General features: G+C 38.5%; 1 protein-coding gene across 1 annotated transcript in view; it reads left to right on the forward strand.

The window, feature by feature from the left end:
- LOC112943322 (pinopsin-like) overlaps positions 1-25,794 on the forward strand; it is a 70,387-nt gene that overhangs the window by 23,852 nt on the left and 20,741 nt on the right. Inside the window, exon 3 of the mRNA XM_026034457.1 lies at positions 24,274-24,507. Within this exon, the coding sequence (XP_025890242.1) occupies positions 24,274-24,507 (234 nt within the window). The remainder of the gene's footprint in view (positions 1-24,273; positions 24,508-25,794) is intronic.

The raw sequence follows: 25,794 nt of genomic DNA on the forward strand, positions 1-25,794 counted from the left end.
TGATGGTAAAATTCATCCAGGGCTGTTATCTGTATTTCTAATTAAAAATTAGATATCTGCTTCACCGATTGACTGTTGAAGCACACATTACCAGATTAGTTCTCAGCTTTTGAGGCTAGAGCATGTTGGAAACGAAGCAAKGATGGGAAAGGACTATGATCTTGTTTTTCCTATACTTACATAGGTATAAATCATTATTTTTTTTATTTAGATGAGAAGAAGCAGTATAAGGTCAGCATAAATCAGCTGCTATACAAATTCTATGTAAATCAAGCTACCAGCTCAGCAGAAAATAGAATTTCATTGGGTTTTCCATTTTTCGTTCTTTAATTTAAACGCATGCAGAAAGAAAAGCTTGTMATTTCTTTAATAACAAATTAATAGAAATTTAAGATCTAAAACTTTAATCTCTGGATGTAGTATCACCATAAGGAGTAGTCTGAGGTCTGGCTGGTCTTTCAGTTAAGATCATGCAGCAAACATTATGCATTAACTCCAAGCACTCACAGTATCTCATTTCAGGAGATTATTTTGTAAGTGTAAAAGCATAACTATTTTTTTTTAAATCACTAGATAACAAAAAAAAAAAAGGAAAATTTCAGGGTATGGAGAAGTGCTCTGTGGAGCAGAGTTTTTTGTTCTTTTTTTCACTTGCATTTCAGCACTAAAATCTGAGGTGCATTTATTCACTCTCCTGAAGTCTGATTCCACTTAAGTGACTAAGCTGTGACCTTAGGCAGGGTRTCTGGGAACAGACTTTGAGCAAAACAAATTATCCTGCAGGTAGCACTGTAGAGATATTTCCCTGAAAGCGATGCTTTTGAGAGCCTAGCTGCAATGTAGATGTAGAACGACTTTTACCCTTATTCTCCAGTTTATTTCTGTGGTATTTGTAACCTCAGACAGGATTTGGCCAGAATTTGGCCATTTTGCAGTAACTATTACCATTCATTGATATCTTGTGTTTGTCCTTTCGGTGTCTGGGAAACTCTGAAACTTTAGGTTCATGTTGCCAGAGGGAAGGAACTGCCGGGCTTTTACTATCTCAGTCAACAACATAAAAGCATTAACCTATGTAAAGTTATGAAATGGATCATATCATTTTACCACAATCAAGATGAGATAAAAATTTCATTTGTAGCTACTCAGCACCCAAGCTACAAAAAAAAAAAAAAAAAAAAAAAAAAAAAAAAAAAAAAAAAAAACTCATCTACAAAAATAAAAAAGGTAAGAAAGAGCAGGTAATTTCTAACCGGCATGTCTGGTATTTCCTGTCTTATGCCAATTAGCTAAAACTACCTGTGATAGATACCCACTTTGACAAACCTTCCACTTAAGTCTAACACTTTATTTGGTAATAATATTTGGTGATAATATTCACTAAAAAGAAATATAAGAAACAGTACGTGATAAAAAACATTAGAATGTAAGTAGCAGTAACGTGGAAGGTTTACACTTCTTCCATGAAGCCTGCACTTATTGTCAGTGGAAACAATCTCTGGCATAATACGAATATAAAGGAGCAAAATGAGGATAGATAGAGGAATTTGGTGACATAAGCTTATGCTGTCCTACCACTACATGCTTGAATATATTAACATTTATGTGAGGTGGGCAGGCTGCCACTTAGACTAGAAACATACGAAATAATTTTGGCACAGATATAAAACAGCATTACACATACAAATCACTGTATTTTCCATGTTGGACATGTTTCTGCATGGTCAGGGAGCATACTAGGGCTATGAACAAATTTATACAAGCTGCCTGCTTCCCAAACACGTAGTATTTGGCGCAGAGACTCCTCAGGACCTTACGAAGTGCTCCTGTGGTTCTCAGATATGGTAGCTAATATTCTCCTTCTTTCCTCAACTGAAAATGTCTGGAATGACATGAGGATTGCCCTGCAGGTCACTAGAGTAGTGAATTTTTATAGCATGAAGCTGAGGGTTGCTATGGAGTGCCTTGATGTAAGGCAGAGATGTTTGTGAGCACAGGTCTGCAGATACAGTGTCTGAAGGTGATGGAGGAAGGAGCCTATGCCTCGTGCAACCTTGACCCTACACCCTACAGCAAATTATATCTGGTTCTCTCTACCTTTCAAATATTGGCTGATGGCCTCATCATAAAGCGCCCTAGGGCAAAACTGTGCTGGGGAGCCAAGCATGCTAAGATGTAAGCAGGTTGGATGATCAGGGGTTGACAGACTGATCTTATTTCAAGGATAAAGATATAGCTATTCATGTCTTGAAAAAATATGTGCCTGATCCATGTCTGACTCTTCCAGAGAGGTTTCCTTTTAATCTAGTTTTAAGAAAACTGGAATTTTCTTGTCTTTCCTAAAGGTATCTTCTTGTATGAAAAGATTCCATGTGTGCACATGAATTTCTAACTTTCTATCTTTTTTTCTTCTTTGATTTTAGTTAATTGTGAAAACTATATTAAAAATAGCTGGTTGGAAAATAGACTTTCTGGTCTCCTTCTAGTTTGAGATTTTTTGAAGGAGAGATTCCTTGACTTGAAAAAGGATAAAAAAAAATGTTGACCACATTGTTTTGTACAAATTAGGAAACCAGCAGTATTTTTTTTTCACATCATCCTGCACTAGGATATTCAGATGATGTAAAATAAAATGGTTTCTCTTGTGTGTCTGAAAACACTCAAGAGCTTGGTGCCCTGTGAAAGCATCTGATTAGCCAATATGACATGGCACAGGAAAGCCTGTAAATTCTTGCAGCTGATGAGCTACAATTCTTGTTCCATGATCCTGAATACAATAGCTCTGTGAGGTAGCACGAACCAAAAGAGGAGGCATTTTACATCTCTTGCAAGTAAATTTCAAAAAGCAAGGAAAGAAAAAAAGGATTTTTCTTCTGTCTTCCACCAGAAATGTCTCAAATGTGCATGTTCCCACAGAATATTTTCACTTTTGTAAATGAATTTCCCAGAGCAGAAATGTTGCTTTAGAATAATTCTGACTTTACCTGATTTCTGATCTACTGTCACAAGTGACAAAGATGGCAGAAATTAAACAGTTCAAGAGATCAAGCAGAAAATATCTCAACTGGATTAAACACAAATTTAAGGACAACCTGTGAAAATTAAGGACAAAATGTCAATAGAAAGTTTTCAAATTTTCTCTAAGAAACCAAATATATGAGCTGTTTGGAGCCGAGACAAAGGGATTGTTTGAGTACAACCATGGCAGTCCTCTCGCAGAACATAAATCTTTTTTCTTATAAATATGGCAGGGAGATAAGAAAGGAAGGTGAGAGTGGTACTCAYTGGGGTTCAAGGCATCTCACATCAGTCACAGAGCTGCAGCTGGGCAGATCTAGAAGCAAACACTACGATCTGCCTAGTGCTGCCTCAGTCTGAGTCTGAGTGAAAACAGGCTGTGCAGAGGAGAGCAGAGGATTTTACAGCTTTTTTAATTAAGTTGTACCATATGGCTCTTCAAAACATCTGGTCCTGCTGGAAGAAAACAGACACCATTCAGGCAATTTCCAGTTTGCACCTGACACTTTAATTTTAAAAGGAGGCTGCCTCACTGAGGCATTTATTCTGAACCGTCCTAGGAGAAATGTTAAAGATCTATTGTACCACAGAAAGCACATTGCCTCTCTTATTATTAAGCACTTTACTCATTTGAACTTCAATTAGTAATAAATGGAGTTTTCAGACGAATTCCTGAACTGCTTAATTACAGAGATCTTCAAAATCACAGGAATCCATATGCAGTAAGTCAGTACCCCACTGGGCAGGCAAAGGCTAGGAGAGGAAAAGATATAATAAGTGGTCAGTGTTTCCTTTAGATAAATCCATCTGAAGTGTATTACTGTATTTCTCGGGGTATTTTTGAGAAGAGAGCACTTAATTCATTAACTTCTGTAACTTTTCTATTCCAAACAGTTTTCATTATAACAATCACTATTCTGTTTGTAGCCTTGATTCACTCTTCTTTTATTACAATTTCATTCTGGCAAAAAGAAGATTTAAGATTTTAAGATTTTAAGATTTCTGGATTTTCTAAGGAATCACTTTTCTGTTAGATAAGCATCTTCTTTCCATAGTTAATCTTTTAAAAAGTCTGCACTATGTACACTTTAAAACAATGGAAAACTGTCTTTGAATTGAGGTATCGTGATATTAACTTACCATGAATGGATAATTGTTTGGTTTCTCATAGCAAAAATGACATCTGCTAATTAATCTGCTAGATTAATCACAGCTGAGTATGTGATAGAGCTGCCTCTAGGGTATATTCCATAACTTCTGTTGTATTTAAGAGCAATAACCTAAATTCAAATAAGAGATCTGTCATCTAAACTGCTTCTTAGATAATAAAAGGCATATAAGATCTTTAATAGGAGGATCTTGTTATTATTAGACAGTTTTGCCTCTAGTTACATTAAAGGGAGCTGAGCCACAGTATTGTGGTGTTTTAGAAGTCTGTAAYATCCATTTTATGTAATAAGACAATACTTCTTTAGAAATCAACCAGGGCATATGGAAAGAAAAATATCCACTTCTCTGTGATCTTGCTGGCTTATCTCTGGTCTATTAAATGTTAATCCTAAACAAAGTGTGAATAAAAACACCTGCATAGAAGTAGAAATGAGAGAAACTCATAAAAATTCTGAGACTAAGTAAAAATAGAATAAAGTTCCTATGATGAATGGAGCTTGGTCTGCCTGGTGAGCTCTGAAGCACATACATATTAGCAATCAGACTGAGCATATTTAAAGCTTGATTTTAAATCTTCAAAACACTATAAATAAGCCATTAATTTGCACAGAAAACAAGATGAATGTTGTGCTAGTTTCTGATCATAGATAATCTCTATTTAAGGACCAGTAGCATGCAACTCTGTTCTGATACCTTCAGAGAGAGCTAGGCCTGAAAAATTAAATAAATAAATAAAATAAAYAAAAACTCACCTTAGGAAAAGTTCACTGGATAATTCAACCACATATTGCTTTTCAGTTTCACCATTTGTATGGCTTGTAGGCACTCTCTAAAAGCCTATTCTAATACTTTTATCTCYCTCACTTGCTGAGCAAGTTGAAGATATTAGTTCAGTCTAAATGTCAAGTTAAAAGAATTGACTTTCATATCGCTTCAACTTGGTCTTTTTACATAAATCTCTGAGCCCTTTGTGGAAAAAATTTGTAACTGCAATTGGCAATCTGGCTTTGGCCTTTTATTAATTGTGTGCCACTTGTGGGAACTCTTTGTATGCTTTCTTTCACTCTCCAGTGGTGAGAAATCTCTTCTGCCCTGCTTGTACTTATGTATTCCATGATGGTCAAGGCTCAGTAGGTGCTTAGTCATGTGACTCTGACACATTTGGGATTTTCTCAATATAAAAGTAAATGGATTTACTTTGAGTTCCTTTGCTTGCCAAGTAAGTTCAGGATGTTAATTCAGTCTAAATGTCAAGTTAAAAGAAATACAATTTCAGCTTGCTGAATMATCTGGTTAGCTCAGTATTCTTTTTGCTTTGACCTTTTCTTGGGGATGTACAGGTATTGCTCGATTAGTTCAGATTTGTTCAGAACAACTGTGGGATTTTATAAGAAACTTTTCTTTAAGCCACTCTTTTCTCTCGCTGGTGGTAAAATCCACAGTGGACAGGCTTAACACTGATTCTGACATTAGTCATTCCAGTTTCCTCATCGCACTATGAAGGATTCTTCCAGGACAGAACTCAGAAACAAAAATGTTAAAAGTGAGCTGAGTGTATAAGTATTTTACAGATATTGACTTCAGCAGACCTGTTAATAAATCTTTGCTAAAGTAATTTGTGCCTTGATTCTGTCCCAGACATATGCTAGATCCCTTGAAACTGGAATTAGAAAAATTAGATTATTTAAAGTATCTATGCTACTTCCCTGGATATAATAATGTAACCCAACAATATATACCTTTGTATGGTGAAAAGAAACCTTAACGATACATATATAATTAAGGGTTTTTACATATCCCTCTTCAAAGACATCTTGGAGTTAGTTTGTGTAATTTTGTGAAAAATTCTGTATTCAGAATAACCATGAAAATAATTAGGTTGTTGGTGGGTTGTTCTGAAAGGAATTGAGAGCAAAATCCTCAATCTTCTTATACCACAGCATAAACTTATATGCTGTGTGGAATTTTGYTCACCTATTTGAAAAAATAAGTCATCGTCTCTTTTTCTGTGYCTTTTCTTTTTTCTCTTAAGGACTGTGACCAGAGGTACAGAACAAGTGTCATTCAAGACCTGTTTATGTATTGAGAAAAAAACCCTCAGAAACCACTGTCCAAACATGATCTRCTTTCACTTGTGGTGCCACATTTGAGAGTCATCCTACATTTTGGCTTTGTCTGTCATTCTGGTGCTCATGTCACCCATATGTATTAAGAGAGACTGCCATGAAACAAAAGAAAAGCTTGCTCATTAAGAATAGCTGTTCTGATAAATTGGGAGGGTTTAGAGGGCTGTGGGTATGCTGATAATCCTCTTGAACAGACTATGCCTTTCATTCTGCTATATAAGCAAATGCCTAGACATAGATTTTAGTGATAAGATTTAGTGGTCTCATTTGTCTTCTGGGTTAAGTCATAATCAGTATTGTTAATTAGCTGCATTTGTGATTCTAAATATAATCACTTGTTTTAATTGTCGCTCTCTGCAGTATCTGAAAAGCAACCTGTAAAGCAAAGGAAAACGAAGCTCAAGAAGCTCTTTTCTTTACAATGGGTTTTCTATGTTATTTTAATTTTTATTTTGCTTACTTATTGTTCATATTATAAATTCAGCTCTTGCCTTCCCTGGAAAGCTTATTTAAAGATTAATAAGAATTCAGCTCCAAAAAAGATCATTAAATTATCTAGTCTGCCAACCTGTGGCCAGAATGTTTCACTGAGATGCTGTTCTTCATTTAAACTGATAGGTGTTTGACAAAGTAAACATCCATCTTCCAGAAATGCATCCATCCTTGATTAATGGAGTTTAAGAAAGGGAAATTCTACTACTTCCCCAGAATGTCTGGTTCCGTGGTAAATCACTCCAGATATTAAAAATGACAAACTTTATTCCTAACATGTTTTTTTCTCTGACTTCAGTTTTGTGGTATTGGGCAGCAACTATTCTACAAAATCCTCTACCCTTTACATTTTCCCTGGTTAGCTGGAGAATTATGATGCTAGTAACTAGCAATGTGAGCCCAGATTAAATATAATGGAAAAGAGTATTTACTTACTTAAACTTACCATTTTATACATGATTGGTTCTTCATGCTCAAATTTATTTACTAAAACAATTAAGGCAGAATCCCTGTGAAGAATTGAATGCATTAGCTCTTTCAGTTGGTCTGAGACAGTTTCCAGAGTGGATTTAGTCAACAGATTAGGAAAAGGGCAGGAATGTGTCTTAATATGTCCTTTATCTTTAATGTAAAATATATATTTTTTCAGAGTTTTTAAAGAATAGTTAACAAGCAAAATAAATAGAGACTCACATTGCTTCTTCTGCAGTATGTTTTTACAGAGGCAATAATACAGGTATAATTCAGAAACCAATCACTAGGTCAATGGTCACTTAATCATGAATAGTAAGTAACTGAGACAAAAAAAGAACAAAAATTGTTGGAAATAGAAGCCTAGAGAATAGCACTCATCTTCCTCAAGCTAAAGCCCCAAACTCCAAGAATGTAATATGACCCAAGCAAGTAAGTAGACTGGTCTGTGTACAGTCCCACAGAATTCCCTGGTTACATAGGTCACATGCCTCTTTGTGGAGATTTTCATAAAATAGATTATTCAGGAGCCAGATTTTCCCATTGCTCATTCCCCTTTCTACTTTCCTTTCAGTTTCTTTCCATTCCTTTAATTTTCTCTTCCTTTCCATTCACATTAGTGTTGATCAGCAAAGAGCTGGCTGAAAATGACTGTTGCTGTCTAAATTCATGAATATATTAAGGCTTAGATGACTGGTCAGGTTTACTGATCAAAGGATCTGATAGAAGTATGTCTTGAGTCTCTATATAAGGTTATTTTTGGATTTCTCCAGAGCAAAAACTACAGCTGTACAAGCTGATAGGTACTTAGCTATAGACTGAGTCGTCTCAGTGGTGGAAGATTAGTTTGTTATCTTTTAAAATGCCATTTCACTATTCTAGAATTATATCTGCTGCATATAAATATGAAAATAGGCTAAAGAAAAGTTAAGTTAAAGATCTGGTTTTAGAGTGATAGAAGTCCACTACTGTGCCCTTCTGTCACTTCAAGGTGTGTGGAAATATATGGCAAATAGCTCAAATGAACTGATACACTGTGAAAACAAATTTTCTGCTTGGGAATAAAATTTAGAATCTATATTGACTGCTTTCAGTTGCCGTCACTACTGTTTTATTCTTCTTGTTCCCCTATAACCCACAAATCTGTGCTACTTGAAGAAATCACTTACAAAAGAACTTCCTGGAATATTGCAGCAAAGTAGCAACAGTACAGCAACTAGGAAAAAATATAGAGAAAAGTTCTAGTAGCAGCTATCATATTTCCAGGCCATTTTCTGATTACTTTAATCTTTTTCTTACTGAAATTCTTTTCCTGTTATGGTAATTCTTAGAGCACTTGAAGCTGTCAAAATTCAAAAGAATGAATAGTATCAAAGGCAATATAATGTGATGGACTATTACTGTCTTTCATTGCTTTCTTTCAAAGAGAGGATGCTTATCACAAATCAGTAGTCTCCTACATTTTATATTACATATGATTACTGATGAAAGATAAAACTGAAATGGAGCTCACTAAATGAATAGTTTTTGTAAAACTGCATGTTCTACTTTTTACATGTAAAACATATGCTGTCCTTGACTGGCAGAATACTTTATACATGCATTTTCAGCTCTATCTGTATTATGACATTTCTGCAAAGGAATTACAAGGATTTATCCCAGTGTGGTGAAGTTAATGCAGCTCAGCACTTTTTAAAATGTTTGACTTGTTCTTAGAAATGACAGTAGGTCTCTAGTAGTGCTATCAGTTCTATAAAACTGTCACTTCTTCCCAAAGTGAAGCTGGCATCTCCATAGAAATCACTGACCTGCTTTAAAGTACGCTTGGTGAACTTAGTTTCAGTGAAGAACAGTGGAGGCTCTTGCAAGGTCATCTGCAAGCTTGCTATACATGCACCCTTCTTGGATGAATTCTCTGAGCTGTGGGCAAGTTTTGAAATTGCACAGCTTTTGCTGGCTTAGTAATTGCCTAATCTCATGTTGGAAGTAGCACAAAAACATCTTTGAGAGGAAAAAAAAAATCAGATTTTTTTTTTATCTGCCTTCCAAATGATATATCCACATACATAAATAATTGTGGCTACGGTCTTAAGAGATCTCTTTTCCCCAGTAACTCTCAGGCTTGCAGGTATGCTCACCCTGCTCTAGAGTGTGCGATGGAGAAGGAAGAGAGACAGATACCACTAGATCTCCTCAGGATCCTTGCAGTCATTTGGCTCTATTATTTTAGATGTTTAAAATTCAGGGCAGTCACAATATACATTTGCAAAGATTATAAAACAAATTCATCAAAGTAAGAGGAAATTTGCAGTACTGGAGTAATTTATTGTAATACAAAAATGAAATGGCAGAAAAGCAGAGAAATTCAATCCTTCGACTCCACCAGCTGCTGTTTATTTTAATATGCATCTGAAAAAGTAAAATAAACCTCCATCATGCCAGATTTCTGAGTACATAACATCAATAGCCCCAAGCATTACAGAAAGGACTGATTCTGTCACATTTRACATTTAAGTTAGCTGGAGAATGCTTTATGACATATTCATTGTACTTTTTGACATATTTAACTGTTCCTCTTGCATTAGGAAACATTTATTTCCTTTTCAAATATTGAATCCAACTCCACGAGATGGACAAAGGGAAAGATCTGAGTGGATATGAAGTGGTACAATCCTGTCAGACAGTGAGAGAGTATGTCAGAGACATCTTATTAAAAAAGAAAAAGGGATCATGGAATCATAGAATGTTTAAGGTTGGAAGGGACCTCTAGAGGTCATCTAGTCCAACACCCCCRCACACGCAGGGTCATCTAGAGCACATGGCACAGGATGGCATCCAAGAGGGTTTTGAAGATCTCCAGAGAAGGAGACTCCACAGCCTCCCTGGGCAGCCAGTTCCAGGGCTCTGTCACCCTCACAGGCAAGAATTTTTTTTTCTTAAGTTCCTGTGGAACTTTTGGTGCTTCAATTTGTGGCCATTTCCTCTAGCTCTATCATGGGCCACCACTAAAAAGAGGCCGGCCCCCTCCTCCTCACTGCCTCCCTTGAGGTATTTATACACRCTSATCAGGTCCCCCCTCAGCCTTCTCTTCTCCAGGCTGAACAGGCCCAGCTCCCTCAGCCTTTCCTCATAGGGCAGATGTTCCAGGCCCCTGATCATCCTGGTAGCCCTGCGCTGGACTCTCTCCAGCAGCTCCACATCCCTCTTGTMCTGGGGAGCCCAGAACTGGACGCAGTACTCCAGATGTGGCCTCACCAGGGCTGAGTAGAGGGGGACGATCACTTCCCTCGACCTGCTGGAGATGCTCTTCTTAATGCACCCCAGGATCCCRTTGGCCTTCTTGGCCACCAGGGCACACTGCTGCCTCATGGYCATCTTGTCATCCACCACGAGACCCAAGTCCCTCTCWGCGGGGCTGCTCTGCAGAAGGTCAACCCCTACTCTGTACTGGTATTCAGGTTTATTCCTCCCCAAGTGCAGRACCCTGCACTTGCCCSTRTTGAACYTCATGAGGTTTCTCRCCRCCCAGTYSTCCAGTCTGTCCAGGTCCCTCTGGATGGCAGCACAGCCCTCAGGGCTATCAGCTACTCCWCCCAGTTTGGTATCRTCRGCAAACTTGCTGAGGGAGCACTCCAKCCCTTCATGCAGGTCATTAATGAATAAGTTGAACAGGACCGGACCAAGGACTGACCCCTGGGGGACACCRCTAACTACAGGCCTCAAATACATGTCTTGTCACACACACTCACTATATTTTGTAATGACATTTCTAATTCTGTTGTGAACATATCTACATTGCTCCACTCCATTATAACATGTAAATCTGAAACAATCGGCAACAAATAGAAATCAACATGTACATCCTCCCTTCCCGTATACATTTATAGCTTTTAACATTTCATACATTTTTGCTTCTACAGAGAGGAATTATATGGGGTAGAGATTTTTCAGCTTGTCAGCTAGCCCATATTTTCAAGTTCTAAGACTGTAAGCCTGAAAAAATAGAAAGTTTTRCCTCATTTAAGAATGCATCTTGCCTTTATTGTTCCTGTTGCTTCATTCATAATTCCAGTAGTGAATAATATTTAAGAATCTAGCATCTCATCTTTTTAGTATTTCATGGCAACTGTGGTCTGTTCTGACCAAGGTCTTATTGTATCACAAGTCTGTGGTAAAGACATGTAATTGCTTGATCTCATACACAGAGCATGGATAAAGTCTGATCACTGCTTTAGATTTGGCACTCCAGAACTTGTTTTTCTGGTCTCTTTCTCTCCACGTCAGATTGCTGCTGTCCAGCTCCCTTAGCCTRTATCTGACACCTCCAATACCCCTCACATTATTTAACAGAAGCTCCTTGAGGAACCTTTTAACCATTCTGCAATGGTTAAAGGGATAGCATGGGATCTTTAATGTCTTTCGTTGAAGATTATGTATCTTTGAAAATAACGAAGCTTAGAAACACAACTTTAGAAGACAGAAGATCATTAATGTTGTAGGCTAGACAAAATCACTCCTGCCAACCACCTCCTATAACTTTTCTTTTATGTGTGGTTACAGCTGGTTGCTTGCAGTGAACAGGATTCTCCCAATGGAGAGAAGATTTGCCTTAACATGCATGTATTCAGGTTCCAGCTACCTGCCTTCCTTGGTGGGTCCTGCTGTGAAGAACACTGCATCTTGAAGATGATCCCCAAAATAAGGTTAGATGGAAAGTCTGAATGGTTTTCCCAGAGTGAAGCTGTGATAGTTCTCCTGTAATAATTCAAATGGCACTAGGAAGTGCAGCATTTGTCCTTTACCTGTTACCTAATCTGTTCCTCACAGTATTTTTGTGCCATCTTCTTACTGTAATATCAATTTGTTGGTCTACAGTTATATATATTCCAATACTTGTTTAAATTCTTCTTTTTTGTGTGTAGAGATTATTTTTTTAACGAGGAAAAGGAGGGTTTTTTTTTTATAAGTATTTATTCTAGGTAGACCTAAAATTAACTCAAAATACTCATACTTTTGATTATTTTGAATAGCCATTGGATTAATGCATGTATCTTAGCATAGCCACATTTCAGCTTCTGAACATGGCAAGAACAGATAGTAATTTATTGACCAAGTTTTTGTTTCATCTTCATAAAGTAAGTTCATTTTCTTGTATGGGAGCCTTTTACTGTAATTTCCGTAATCAGTAATTTCCTTTAAAAATTATTTTTCCATACTTACAATACCTGTACTGTGTTTATAATAAATTTGTTAGTAATAATAGACATGTTGGTTAAAAGAACTTTTAGCCTCACCTAACTTGAAGTTATCTAAGTAGTAGGCTTTTCTTTTAAGCCAGTTTTCTGACATGCTGATATATTCAAAAGAGAGAAAGAGAGAGGGAGAGAACGATTCTTCCAGACAGTGGAAGTCCTATTTTAGGAYCATCTGAGCCTACATTACCAAAACTATATAAAAGATTCCTATGCGCTWTTATTTCTGGTCAGGACTTTCCCTACTTTGTCAGCAGAGAGCAGAGGGCAAGTGCCAGCATCCACACAACTGCAAGATGACAGAAAACACGGTGAACTTGAAATATTTGCAGCAATTTTGCTGCTTTGTGGGGCCATATCTATACCTGCTATTCTGCCATACCCACTTGTATCATCAGTTTGTGAAAACTGCTCAGATACAAAGAAATACTCATATTGTACTGCATAATTCTCACCCTCCTGAAAAACAAATGCCAAGTCATCTCCTCCTCACAGGGAGGCATGTGTTCGTGTAGCTCAGGGACCACTTTGTATTCTCATGTGCACCTTGCTCCAGAGATGCTCTGCCTCCCTCACCCTTCTAATGGTAGGGGATGTTGGAAGAGGATTACAGAGCATTTAGTAAGGGATTCAGTCTTGTTTATTCCTGGATTATTCTGTGCTTAATCATAGCCTTCTACAAGCCCAAAGAACTGCACTGTCAATGATTGCCTTGCAGGATAATGTATTGCGCTCGTAAAATTGCAATAATGGTTCTGCTTACCTTGCTTTGTACTAATATTAAACAAATATGAAGCCCTACTACAGCTTAAGTACAAACTTCCTAAGTGGAAGTTTTAAAATGATACATAATTTATAAAGACTGTCTTTATTACATACGCTACAGAAAAGGAATTTATCATCATTTTCTGTGAGCCAGGATAAGCATATATAAGCACTCAGACTGGATATATCCATCACTATGCCTATTCATCTAGCTCATCCTCTCTGGCATATCAGAGTGGGAGGTAGGGAGACCTAACTTTTTCAGATACAACGCTGCTCTGGATACACACACTTCTGAGGGAAAAAATAGCAGATTTATAGACCTTAGCTTTGAGCTTATTGCTTATATTTTGTTCCTCTAATTTAGGACTTAAAATACTTTTTTTCTCTTATTTATCCAGTACATTGGAAAAAAATGATGGTGTGTTGTAAGGAGATGAAAATTCAGTAGGATGTTGGGTCAACCTCACAGGGCTATCACCAGGGAGAGAGGAATTGAAGACTTCCAAACTTTGCAGGGTCACCTTTTTTTTTTTTTTTTTTTTTTTTTTTACTGAATACATTTGTGCTGTGATGTATTTGTAATAATTTGAGAGAAAGGGTCTCGCACAAGTATGGAGGAGAAAGCTTTCAGGCCAATTTGGGCACCATTACTAGAGCCTGAAGAATTATTAAAGAGGCCAGTGAAGGGAAAGTTTGAAGCCACTTAAGGTATATACTCTGTGAAGAGACTACAGAATTTGACCTCCAAGTCCAAGCACACATATTAGGCTTATTTAAATATAAATTACCATTCAAAAGCATGCCTCGGTGCCCTTACTGCCTTTCGGTCTTGTTGAGCTCAGAAATTTTCTTGGATTTTGTGGGGGATTTGCGTGTCAGACCTCAGTAAAGCACTGGAAAATTTTACCGTTCCTCACAGAAAGGAGGAATTGTGATTGAGTGCATTTTTTGTTTTAATTCACACTCCAGATATAGAGGAAATATTGGTATTTCAGGAATAGGATAGGAAAGGTTGTTGCTATTAATCTCATTCAARTGGTGAGCAGGGCCATACTTACATCATAGATTTCTTATATGTGCATATGTGTGTATATGTATACACATTCACACATACATAGACTTTTTCAGAGAGAAGGCCAAACAGGCAACTCAAATTTTAAATACAGATTTGTCAAAATAACMATTAGGGAGAAGGTTTTAATATATTTTGATCCTAAACAAATAGGTTTTCTGATCTCAGTTGACATTTACTCTTGTATTTATTGTCCTTGCCAATTATAACACACAGGGTGTTATTTCCGTCTTTAATTGTATCTGTTCCAGTCTTTCCAAACATTATTTCTTGTTACCTATGATCAAAGACGATTTTCCTTCTATATGCAGGCCAATGTGCAATCCATTTCCTAAGTAGGTAGTAGAATTTTATTGTTTAGCATCAAATAGTAACTTTGAAATCTGGAAGAGAAATTTTACACCTGTCAATTCATCTCTTTGGAGAGCTCAGCTATTGTAGCAATGTTGCAGATATACATTCTGCATGATGCTTTATCTGGAAGAATGTACACAGGAACAAAGATGGAATTAGTGCCTGATATTTCTCCCATCTGCTCCAGAAATCTTTTACAGAAAATACACTGAACACTGCTTTAAAAATGAGACATTTTCACTTTTCACTTTCATTTCCTTTACATTCAGCGGGGCTGCTAAATCAGTCCAAACCATTGCAAAACTTATTAAAATAAACAATAAAAATAGAAGCTAGTTATTGGAAAAGTAAATCCATTACAGGTATAATCTGCTAGGAAACTTTTAAAGTATAGAACTTGTAAACAAAACTATTGGCTCAATTTGCTGGAAGTGGTCTTAGAATATTTCATCTTGATAGCAGGAATTTGTGTTGTTAAGCAGCTCCTAGTAATACTCTTATATCCTTACAAAGCTACCTGCATTTACATTCCATTTCTAATACCAAAGAATGCACTTCAGATCTTGTATTTTTACCTCCCAAAGATGGAGTTCTCTGTCCCTAGTAGATGGATCCAGTAGTACAGGCCTAGGTCATTTTCAGTCCTCATTTGCTTCAGTAGCTACTGAATGTCCTTCAGGAATCTGTCGTATATTTGTTGGCAAAACTTCCTTTTTGACTCCTGCTTAATTCGACCATGCAACAAAACCTTTCAAAGACCAAGGAAATACCTCCTCCATCAAAACAGACCATAGTCTTGTCTGTCTGTCCTTCTATCTGCCTGTCTTACTACAAAAATCCTCTATGTTCAGGATGGCTGGCCCAGTTTCTGCACAGAGCCACAGAGGTGTCTAATTTTCTTCCCCAGAGTCCTTCCAGATTCAGTTTTGTTTTTTTTAACATGTACTGCTGTAAAATCCTATACTGTCCACAAGGCAATGGAAAATACTAGCTGCCTCTTCATTACTTTGTGGTCTTTTATGGATGTGATTCAGTTTATGTAAACTTAACAACTTAAATATTAGATGTCCAATGCCAATTAACCTTCTAGCCTCCTTTTACAGGTTAAAAGAAAGAATCTGTAGAATATAATTTGGTCTTTAGGATAATTCATGCCATCCCACTGATAGGAATGTCAGTTGGTGTGAGTCAAAGACAGTTATAATATGCTCCCTAGAACTGGATTTAAACTAGCAGCCAAGCGCCAGCAAATAACGTACACTGTGGTTGCCAATGGTTGGACAATTTCAACCTGATTGCTTAAAGGGGATGCGGTTAATATCTATTACAGTTTCCCAAAAGGCCTAGGGAATTTTAAGAATTAGGGTAAGGTGTGTTAGATGTAAAAAAAAAAAAAAAAAAAAAAAAAAAAAAACCTGAACAAACAAAAACTCAAAACAGCAACCTTAGTATTTTGTGATATATTCTTTTGATCAACCTTTTGATAGAAAATAGATTAGAATGTAAATAAGCTTCATGCACTTCCTTTTTTTTAACTGTATCTTCTAGATAGCAAACACACCTCACTGCCTTTTCTGTTTCCATTTTCCACCTATCTTATTTTCTACATGTCTTTGATTTGTTTCAGGCAGCTAAGTGCCATAGAAGTGCTGCTGCAAATATTAGAGACAGCAGCTGCATATGCAGTCTTCCAATTACTGAAGGATATACAAGTAGCATTTTAGAGAAGTGCATATCATCATAAACAATATATCTGCTTAAATGAGTAGCCAGGGCTGCTGTTTCCTTAAGATGATTGTATTTCACCTCAGAAGGACTTTTTTTCCTCATCAAACTTAGATTTTACCATTTCTGAATTGGTTTACCTGTTGCTCTGATACCCGTAGGCCATCTAATGAATCAGTCCCCAAGTGTGAGCCAGTGTATTCTGAGACTAGACTGTTTGGTTTGACCTCCTCACAAAGTCAAACACCTTCTCCCTCTGCCCACTTACGTTATAAACAAACAAACAAACAAACAAAAAACCCAGTCCCAGCTGCTGTCTGTATCTGTCTGGACAAGTTGCTGAAGGGTCTATGTACATGTTGCCCCTATGCCCGTGGCTGTGGGATGTGAGGCAGCTGCAGACCTTGTACCCTCTGTTGGCCACTGTTGAGCTGGGTGGATAAGTTAGCTTGACGGGAGGCTTAGCTTGTTATCTGGCCTGAACGCAGTGCCAAYTCAGCTTTGACCTGGAGCTGGCTTATGTCCTGCCAGTTGAGCACGGGGGCAAGCACAAGCTCACGTTTTTGTAGCCATTACCTTGCTCAGTAGGGATGTCGCTAGAGAGAGAGACAGGAATGTCCCCATTCTGGGAAGGTATTGATCTATAATATACTCCCCTTTCTAAAACCAGACTGTTAAGAAAAATAAATGATACCTCTGGGTAGTACACCATTATTTTTCTCATGCATGTTGATGATAGAAAATCCACAGTGAGGAAAGATCAGTTTAAAATCATACCCATTGTATGTATGATGGAAGTGATGCCATGAGTTGTTTGTTTAGTGCATGCAAATGTGTTTACTGTGTAAATCAAATTACTGCTAATAGTCCATTAGCTATCACAGTAAAAGAACTCCTTCAGCTAAAGAGGAGTTTAGTATTTCTTAACTCCACAACAGAACTTTGTTTATATTGGAAGCAATACCATTTATGCTTGAGTGTATGATGCCCTAAGTTTAGCATTTACAGAATAGCTTCAATTAAACTTGAAAAATTAAGATGACTGGACCTATTTCAATTTTTTTTTCCAATAAAACCAGATTTCAGCTGATAAAATATCCTTCATATTGACTTCAGTTCCTAAAATTAATAGTAACAGTAAATTAATTAAAAATAATTTTTTTGTGTGTGATTATATATATATATATATATATATATCAGGCCCCTGATCATCCTGGTAGCCCTGCGCTGGACTCTCTCCAGCAGCTCCACATCCCTCTTGTACTGGGGAGCCCAGAACTGGACGCAGTGCTCCAGATGTGGCTTCACCAGGGCTGAGTAGAGGGGGATGATCACTTCCCTCGACCTGCTGGGGACACTCTTCTTAATGCACCCCAGGATCCTGTTGGCCTTCTTGGCCACCAGGGCACACTGTTGCCTCATGGTCATCTTGTCATCCACCACAACACCCAGGTCCCTCTCTGCGGGGCTGCTCTCCAGCAGGTCAACCCCTACTCTGTCCTGGTGTCCGGGGTTATTCCTCCCCAGGTGCAGGACCCTGCACTTGCCCTTGTTGAACTTCATGAGATTTATAACCGCCCASTTGTCCAGTCTGTCCAGGTCCCTCTGGATGGCAGCACAGCCCTCAGGGCTATCAGCTTTTCCTCCCAGTTTGGTATGATCAGCAAACTTGCTGAGGGGCACTCCGTCCCTTCGTGCAGGTCATTAATGAATAAATTGAACAGGACTGGATCCCTGTCATGAGAGTCCCACAGATTTGCTGACTCTCTGGTAGAAGTTCCTGGCAAAGTAGCTGCTACAGCAGATTTTTGTGGTCCCTATTTTTATAAGCACCAACCTGTTAGCCTCTCTTTTTATTAACTGCCTCCATTTCCCAATCTAAGTCCCTCTTTTGGTAGTTTATTCCGCACTTTTATTAGCTATGTTGATTTTTTTTTTTTTTTTTTTTGTAATTTGTGTGTAGTTCTCCAGTTTCTTCTTTTCCAGTGCATGAAATAGTACCCTGTCACATGGTGAGGGAGATATCCCGTACACCCTGTCACCTTGGAAGGAGCATGCATCTTTTGATGTCAACCAAGCAGTGTGTCACTTAGGTTGCTTTTGGGAATATTTCTGCCACTGCCATCCCTGAAAACTGGCTTTTCTCATGGCTTTTCTCATGTTCTCTCGTCTATCAAATCTAATGCATCTGCTCAGCAGATCGCTATCTGTCATCTAACTAATGTCTAGCATGTCAGACTGAGTGGAAAAGGAGGAGGAAAGGATCACTATGTATATATGGCTACAAGGCAAAACAAAGAGCGAGCTAATTGTGTCAGTCTTGCGCTCAGTGCCCGAGATCAGACGAGCTTGTCTGCAGCTACCTCAGGCTGATTTCTCAAGTTTCAACCAAAGCACTTGGTTGAGATATCATTCCCTCATTAAAAAARAATCTCAAAAACTAAGAAAAACGCTAAACAAACAAACAAACAAAACAGGAGTTGGCCTTCGTTCCGGAGAAAAGAGTTTATAGCAAARGCATGTGTTTTCCAACCATCCTAAACATATTTTGGTCCCAACAATCCAGTATTTTTGTGTCATTGTAATGTTTTAGTTCTTTTATAAATTTTAAAAATATATTGTATGCACAAACACTTCATATCTTCACGATTTGATTTGACCTAACAGAGCTAGTCTAGAACATTATTTGAATCTACCTTCTATTATCATCATCTGATGCTCTTCTACCAATTGCATGTCCAGACACCAGATGTTTTTAGGAATCACTGCCATTTGAATACTGAAAGTAGTGTGTAGCAATTGCACTACCTTTCCCCAAAGTTTTAAAAGAAGAAATAGAATCATTGTAAGTTGCCTACTTTTTTTTCCCTTGAAAAAATGTAGTTTTTCTGTAGGTCAGGTCAACTTGRACTACATTTTCCTTGAAGCTTTCTAGTACCTATAAACAGACTTTTTAAAGAAAATATGTTTTAAATATGGGCTTCAAAGTTGCAAAGACAATGGTTCCAAAACTGAGCAAAAAATAAAGTACCTGCCTTCAGAAATAGGATTCTTCAAGCACTTCTTACAGAACAATTTAACATTACAATTACAATTTAACAATCCTCTATCGTTTCTTGCTATGTCAAGGTATCCCAAACTGCATCAACTTGATATCACCATCACCCTTGGACTGTCACAGTAAGACTCTTTCTCAAGCTATTCTTGAGCTGGAGGGCATCCTCCATCTTCCATCTTCCTGATGTCTTTGAACAGATGGTTTAGATGGATCAAGAGGTTTAGTGCTAAGGGAAGAGGACTGAACCTTGAGTCTCAAGCGTAAACATGAGGCCAAGGAGATATGGAGTGAGAGAAAGCTAAAAGAGACTGACACCCAGAACATCTAGAAAAAGGGATAATAATCATAATGAGGAAGTGAGTTGTAAAGCTTGGTCATCCATATCACCAGGATTATGAAGCAGTTAAGGAAGGCCATATGTTTGGATCCCTCCTCACTTCCTCTGGTCCATTGCTTGCTTTTTGCTCTGCCGTTCTGTACTTTCAATGTCTACTCTGAAAAGGCAAGATAAATGTACTTTCGGAAAATACAATAAAGCACTTCATCTCGAAGTTGCAAAGTTGCAATTTGCTCATTCTCAGGATCTAGACTGTAATTTAGCCATTATTATAGGATTATAATATGAGGCACATAAAAAAAAAAGAAGAGCAATTGGGTATACTGGCATAAATATGGAAAAAGAGTCTGAGCTTAACAGTTGACCAAATTCACTTTCCAACAGGTTTGTCTCATGACAAAGTATTTTTTAAACTCAATTATAAAAGACTGCAGTAGAAGGTCACCCTTCTTGATAATCAGAGAGATATTATCAATGTCCTATTTTAGAAACAGCTGTGATCAGAGTTTGCTTCTTATTAATTATCTATTAATTAATTATCAGAGAAACAACAGGAAAAGATGGAAGAGAAAAAGGTCACACATAAAAAAAACCAGAATCTTACTAGACAGGATTCTTTGGTGTCTAATTTGAGCTCATCTTACAATACTATTACATATCTTTCTTCTCTATTCCAATGCAAAGACCTCAAAACCTTTAGGAAAACTCAGTCAAATTTACAAGGAAACTTTTGGGGCAAAGAGTCAGGTGAATTAACAAAATTCATTTGTATTAGACCAAACACAGTGACACTGCAAGCGTCCCTTGCCTTCCTAGAAAACAACCTAAAAAAATAGAAAGGATACATACCAAAATCGAAGCACAATGACCTCACTTTTATGTATTTTTTCTTCCCTTGTCATTTGTATGTATTTTATTTATACAGGGGATAAAATCTTCTGGACAGAGATTAAACAAAGAAACTAAGCAAAGAGAAAAAATGTGTTGACTGCTGCCTCCATCAGTACTGAAGACCTTTATTTGTGTAGGCCATGGCTACCTGGGTGTTCCTGCAATATTAATGGTTAATATTAGGTTTGTAATATACCTGCAGCTAACCTTGTGGCTGATCTTGTACTTTATAGCTGCATAAAATTCCCATTAGTCAGGAAATATTTATTTCAAATAAGCAATACAGGATTGTATCATCTATCTATTATTAATGATTTTCTTGTGACAAAGGAATTGTGAACTAAACAAGCTCTATTATTGCAAAGAAAATACAGTCCCATATGGTTTCAAGAAGGCTAGATTTTATTTTTTAGTTGACATTTTGCTCAAGATAATTGGAATATAACATAGGAAAAGTATTTGTTAATTTTGGGAGGAGTAAGTCTGTGTCTGTTTTATTTACTATTGACAGGCACACTTCTGCTGAAATCAAGGTAAAATCCTCATCATCACCTGTCACACTAGAATTAAAAGTAATTAAAACTAAATTAACTAACTAATTAAACTAAGACTAATTAAAAGCAAAAGAGCGTCACTATATTATTCTGCCTTTCATATATACATACGTAACTAAATGTAATGTTGTTAACTCAAACAATCCAATATATCAACACATGCATAATACAAAAATACCTACAGAGAGGTAGATAAAGCTTTGAATATTCACACAGCATTAGCACTTGTAGGCTATGTACCTTGAGACAGTAGATGACATTTGATGTATAATTAATGGCTTCCACTTTTAATTCTATGCTTATCAGTATGCTACTGCATCAGACTAAATCCATTCATTTCCAGCTTCTTGTTTTGGCTAGATAAATGCTGGACTCTTTGAAGGGGGCTGCCCTTTTGCTTATTTATGCTTGCTTGTAGCTTTACAGGGGCTTAGTTTCCTTGTTTGCCGTTTGCTCTCAAGTATCACACTCAGGAGGCAAAATATCATAGAATCATAGAACCATACAATCATTATGAATGGAGAAGAACTTCAAGATCATTGAGTCCAACCGTAAGCCCTTCAATGCTATGCCTGTTAAACCATATCCCTAAACGCCTCATCTAACATGTTCCCTGAACACTGCCAGGAATGGTGACTCCACCACTTCCTGGGCAGCCTGTTCCAATGCTTCACCACTCTTTCTGGGTAGAAATTTTTCCTAATAACCAACCTGAACCATTCCTGGTTCAACTCGAGGCCATTTCATCTTGTCCTATCGGTAGTTATTCTGGAGAAGGGATCAATCCCTACCTCACTACAACCTTCTTTCAGATAGTTGTAGAGAGCAATAATGTGTCCCGAGTTTCCTCTTCTCCACACTAAATAACCCCAGCTGTCCCTCAGCTGCTCCTCATAAGGTCTGCGCTTCAGCCCTTTCACCAGCTTCAGTGCTCTTCTCTGGGCATGCTCCAGCACTTCCATGTCATTCTTGTAGTGAGGGGCACAAAACTGAACACAGTATTTGAGGTGTACAGCCTCACCAGTGTTGAGTACAGAGGGATGATCACTAGTCCTGCTGGCCACACTATTCCTGATAGAAGCCAGAAGGCCTTTGGTCTTCTTGACCACATGGATACACTGCTGGCTCAGCCCACTGTCAGTCAACATCCCCAGATCCTTTTCTGCCACACAACTCTCCAGCCACTCTGCCCCAAGCTTCTAGTGTTGCATGCCRTTGTTATGACTGAAGTGCAGGACTCGGTACTTGGCCTTTTGGAACCTCTTATGCTTGATCTCAGCCCATCGATCCAGTCTGTCCAAATCTCTCGGCAGAGCCTTCCTACCCTCAAGCAAGTCAACTCTTCCTCCCAGTGTGGTGTCACCTACAAACTTGGAGAGGGTGCACTCAATGCCCTTATCTAGATCATTGATAAAGACRTTAAAGAGGACTGGTCCCAACATTGACCCCTGCCAGCTGGATTGAACTCTATGCACCACCACTCTCTGGGCCCAGCCATCCAGCTAGTTTTTCATCCAGCAAAGAATACACCTGTCTAAACCATAAGCTGCCACAGGAGTGGTAAGGCAGTGGGAGACCATGTCAAAGGTCTTCCTGAAGTCTAAGTAGACCACGGCTATAGYCTTGCCCTCATCTACTGGGTGGGTCAGTTGGTCATAGAAGGAAAACAGGTTGGTCAGGCAAGATCTGCCTTTTATGAACCCATGTTGACTGGGCCTGATCCCCTAGTTGTTTTACACATACTGTGTGATCACCCTCAAGGTGATCTGCTCCATAACTTTCCCTGATATCAAGGTCAGGCCGACGGGTCTGAAGTCACCCAAATCTTCCAACAGACCTTAAAAAAGCCCTTAAAGAGACCTTAAGGAAGATCTAAGTTACATTCAGCTGAATACATCATGCAGTTGATATACTTCAATCTTTTGAGCACTTCCTGAAATCCTACTGAAATGTGTGTAAACTCGTACTGGGGGTCTGTTAAGGAATTAACTATATGTTTGGGAGACCTGTGTGCTGGAATTCCTTTAGAGTCGGGGGAGAGAGGCTGGCTCCGAAATGAATGTCTTAGCAAAGTATGGTTTTTCTCTGTTGGCTGCAAAAATGCTTAAGAAGACCAACCTCACTACTCTTAACAATGGTTAAGAGGTTTGTTATAGACGAGACAAGCCAATTTTCTTATCTACYRTTTATTGAGTAAGCTGGGTACAGAGAATAACAGCGCTGGGGCAGCCTGGAGACAATCCCTCTCAGGCTCCCATCTTTCSTCTCTTGGGGCTYAGTATTTAYAGTATATAGTCCTTCTAGTCCTTTCCYTCTTCCTTTCCGTGATCTTTGTGGCATGCCGATGTTATCAGCAGTCTCAGCATCCCAATGTTATCAGCAGTCTGGATGATCCTAGATTGTTTCCAATGTTCCTTGGTTGTTTCCATTGTTATCAACAATCTGGGTAATCCTCGATTTGGATGGCAGACTCAGCATCTTCGAGTTCCRTGGTCTTCCCCAGAAGTCAGTCATGCCTGTAAATCTAAGTAAGCTATTGCTGCTTATAATCGTTATTCCTAGTTTTGATTAACTTTAGGGAACAAACATTTATTACAGGTTAACCATGCAAGTATTTCACAGGAACTCCTTAAAACCCTCCTAAAATAAAGCTAACCATCCATCCATGATCTGTACTCCATCTTATTTTGTCCTGTCATCTTTCTGTTTCTGTTCTACCTTCCACTCTGAATCTGGCTGTCATTGCAGCACAGCATAATGTGCTCACATAAGCCATTGGCACATCATGATGTTTGCAGGTGATCTTCTTTTGTCTGGTGGAGATAATGAAAACATTTGCCCAGCTTTGGATGCAGCTTCACTTTGCTTTTGAAATTAAAAYGTTGATTATCCTGGCTGATGGGAGACCAAGAGTTTCAGCTTCTTAAAGTAATAAAAACAATAGCTTGCTTTCTTAAACCCTGTCTTTTATTCATCTTTCACTAGGTTGGAAAAATCCATAAGAATGCTGCCCGCAGAAGAGAATACCATGTGCTATTCATGGTGATAACTACAGTTATCTGTTACCTCATATGCTGGATTCCCTATGGAGTTATAGCACTGCTTGCAACGTTTGGTAAGCCAGGTGTGGTGACTCCAATTGCAAGCACCATACCTTCCATCCTAGCAAAAAGCAGTACTGTTTGCAATCCCATTATCTACATACTTATGAATAAGCAGGTAAGATCTACTGTTTTTAAATATATTTTCCTTTCCCGTTATGCTTTTTTACCTGAGCACAGTGACTGCCTGTGGATGTGTCTTTGGGAGAAGGGCATTGAGAAGGGCAATATCACTGAAGCCTTGGGATAGAAGTGTTTGTAGTCAACATAATATAGCACTAGATAGAAGAAAAGATATGTCTGCTAACTGAAATTATTTGTGTCCTTTTAAGGACACATTGGAGATTAATTTGTAAGCTGTGGACTTGCCAAAGGTATTGACATATATTTACAAGACAAGTACACAAACATGTTTGTCTGGAGGGAGGAAAAAAGGGGACAAGAAGAGGAAAATATTAATGACCTTGAGAACAATGTAATGAACAAGTTGCTAGTTACAATTACTTATTATTTTCTTGACAGATTCCCCTCAACACAAAAGGTCATAACAGTTATGATTTTAGGTCCTCCTGCATCCTTTCTGCAACATTTCAAACAATCACAGAATGGTTAAGATTGGAAGGGACCTCTAGAGATCATCTAGTCCAAGCCCCCCCCAGCAGGGACACCCGGAGCATGGGGCACAGGGTGGCATCCAGGTGGGTGCTGAAGACCTCCACAGAAGGAGACTCCACAACTCCTCTGGGCAGCTTGTTCCAGGGCTCTGGCACCCTCACAGGAAAGAAGTTCTTCCTCACATGCAGACAGAACTTCCTATGTTTCAATTTATACCCATTGCCCCTTTTCCTATATCACTGGCCACCACTGAGAACAGCTTGGCCTCTTCCTCCCTATATTCCCCCTTCAGGTATTTATACACATTAATCAGATCCKGTCTCAACCTTCTCCAGGCTAAACAGATCCAACTCACTCTGTCTTTCCTCATACAACAGATGATCCACTCCCTTAATCATCTTGGATGTTCTCTGCTGTACCCTCTCTAGAAGCTCCACATCCCTCTTGTCCTGGGGAGCCCAGAACTTCCCCCAATACTCCAGGTGCAGCCTCACCAGAGCTGAGGACAGGGGCAGGATCACCTCCCTTGRCCTGCTGGCAACATCCTCCTGATGCAGCCAGGATCCTACTGGCCTTCTTGGCCATGAGGGCACTGCTGGCTCATAGTTAACTTGTTGTCAACCAGGACTCCCATATCTCTCTCTGCAGAGCTTCAATCCAGCAGGTCAACCCCTAATCTGTACTGGTGTCTGGGGTTATTCTTCCCCACATGCAGGACCCTGCACTTGTCCTTGTTAAATCTCATAAGGTTTCTCTCTGCCCAACTCTCCAGCCTGTACAGGTCTCTCTG

The sequence above is a fragment of the Nothoprocta perdicaria genome, unplaced genomic scaffold, assembly GCF_003342845.1.
Source record: "Nothoprocta perdicaria isolate Ctin4 unplaced genomic scaffold, notPer1 scaffold_144, whole genome shotgun sequence".
Taxonomy (NCBI): Eukaryota; Metazoa; Chordata; class Aves; order Tinamiformes; family Tinamidae; genus Nothoprocta; species Nothoprocta perdicaria.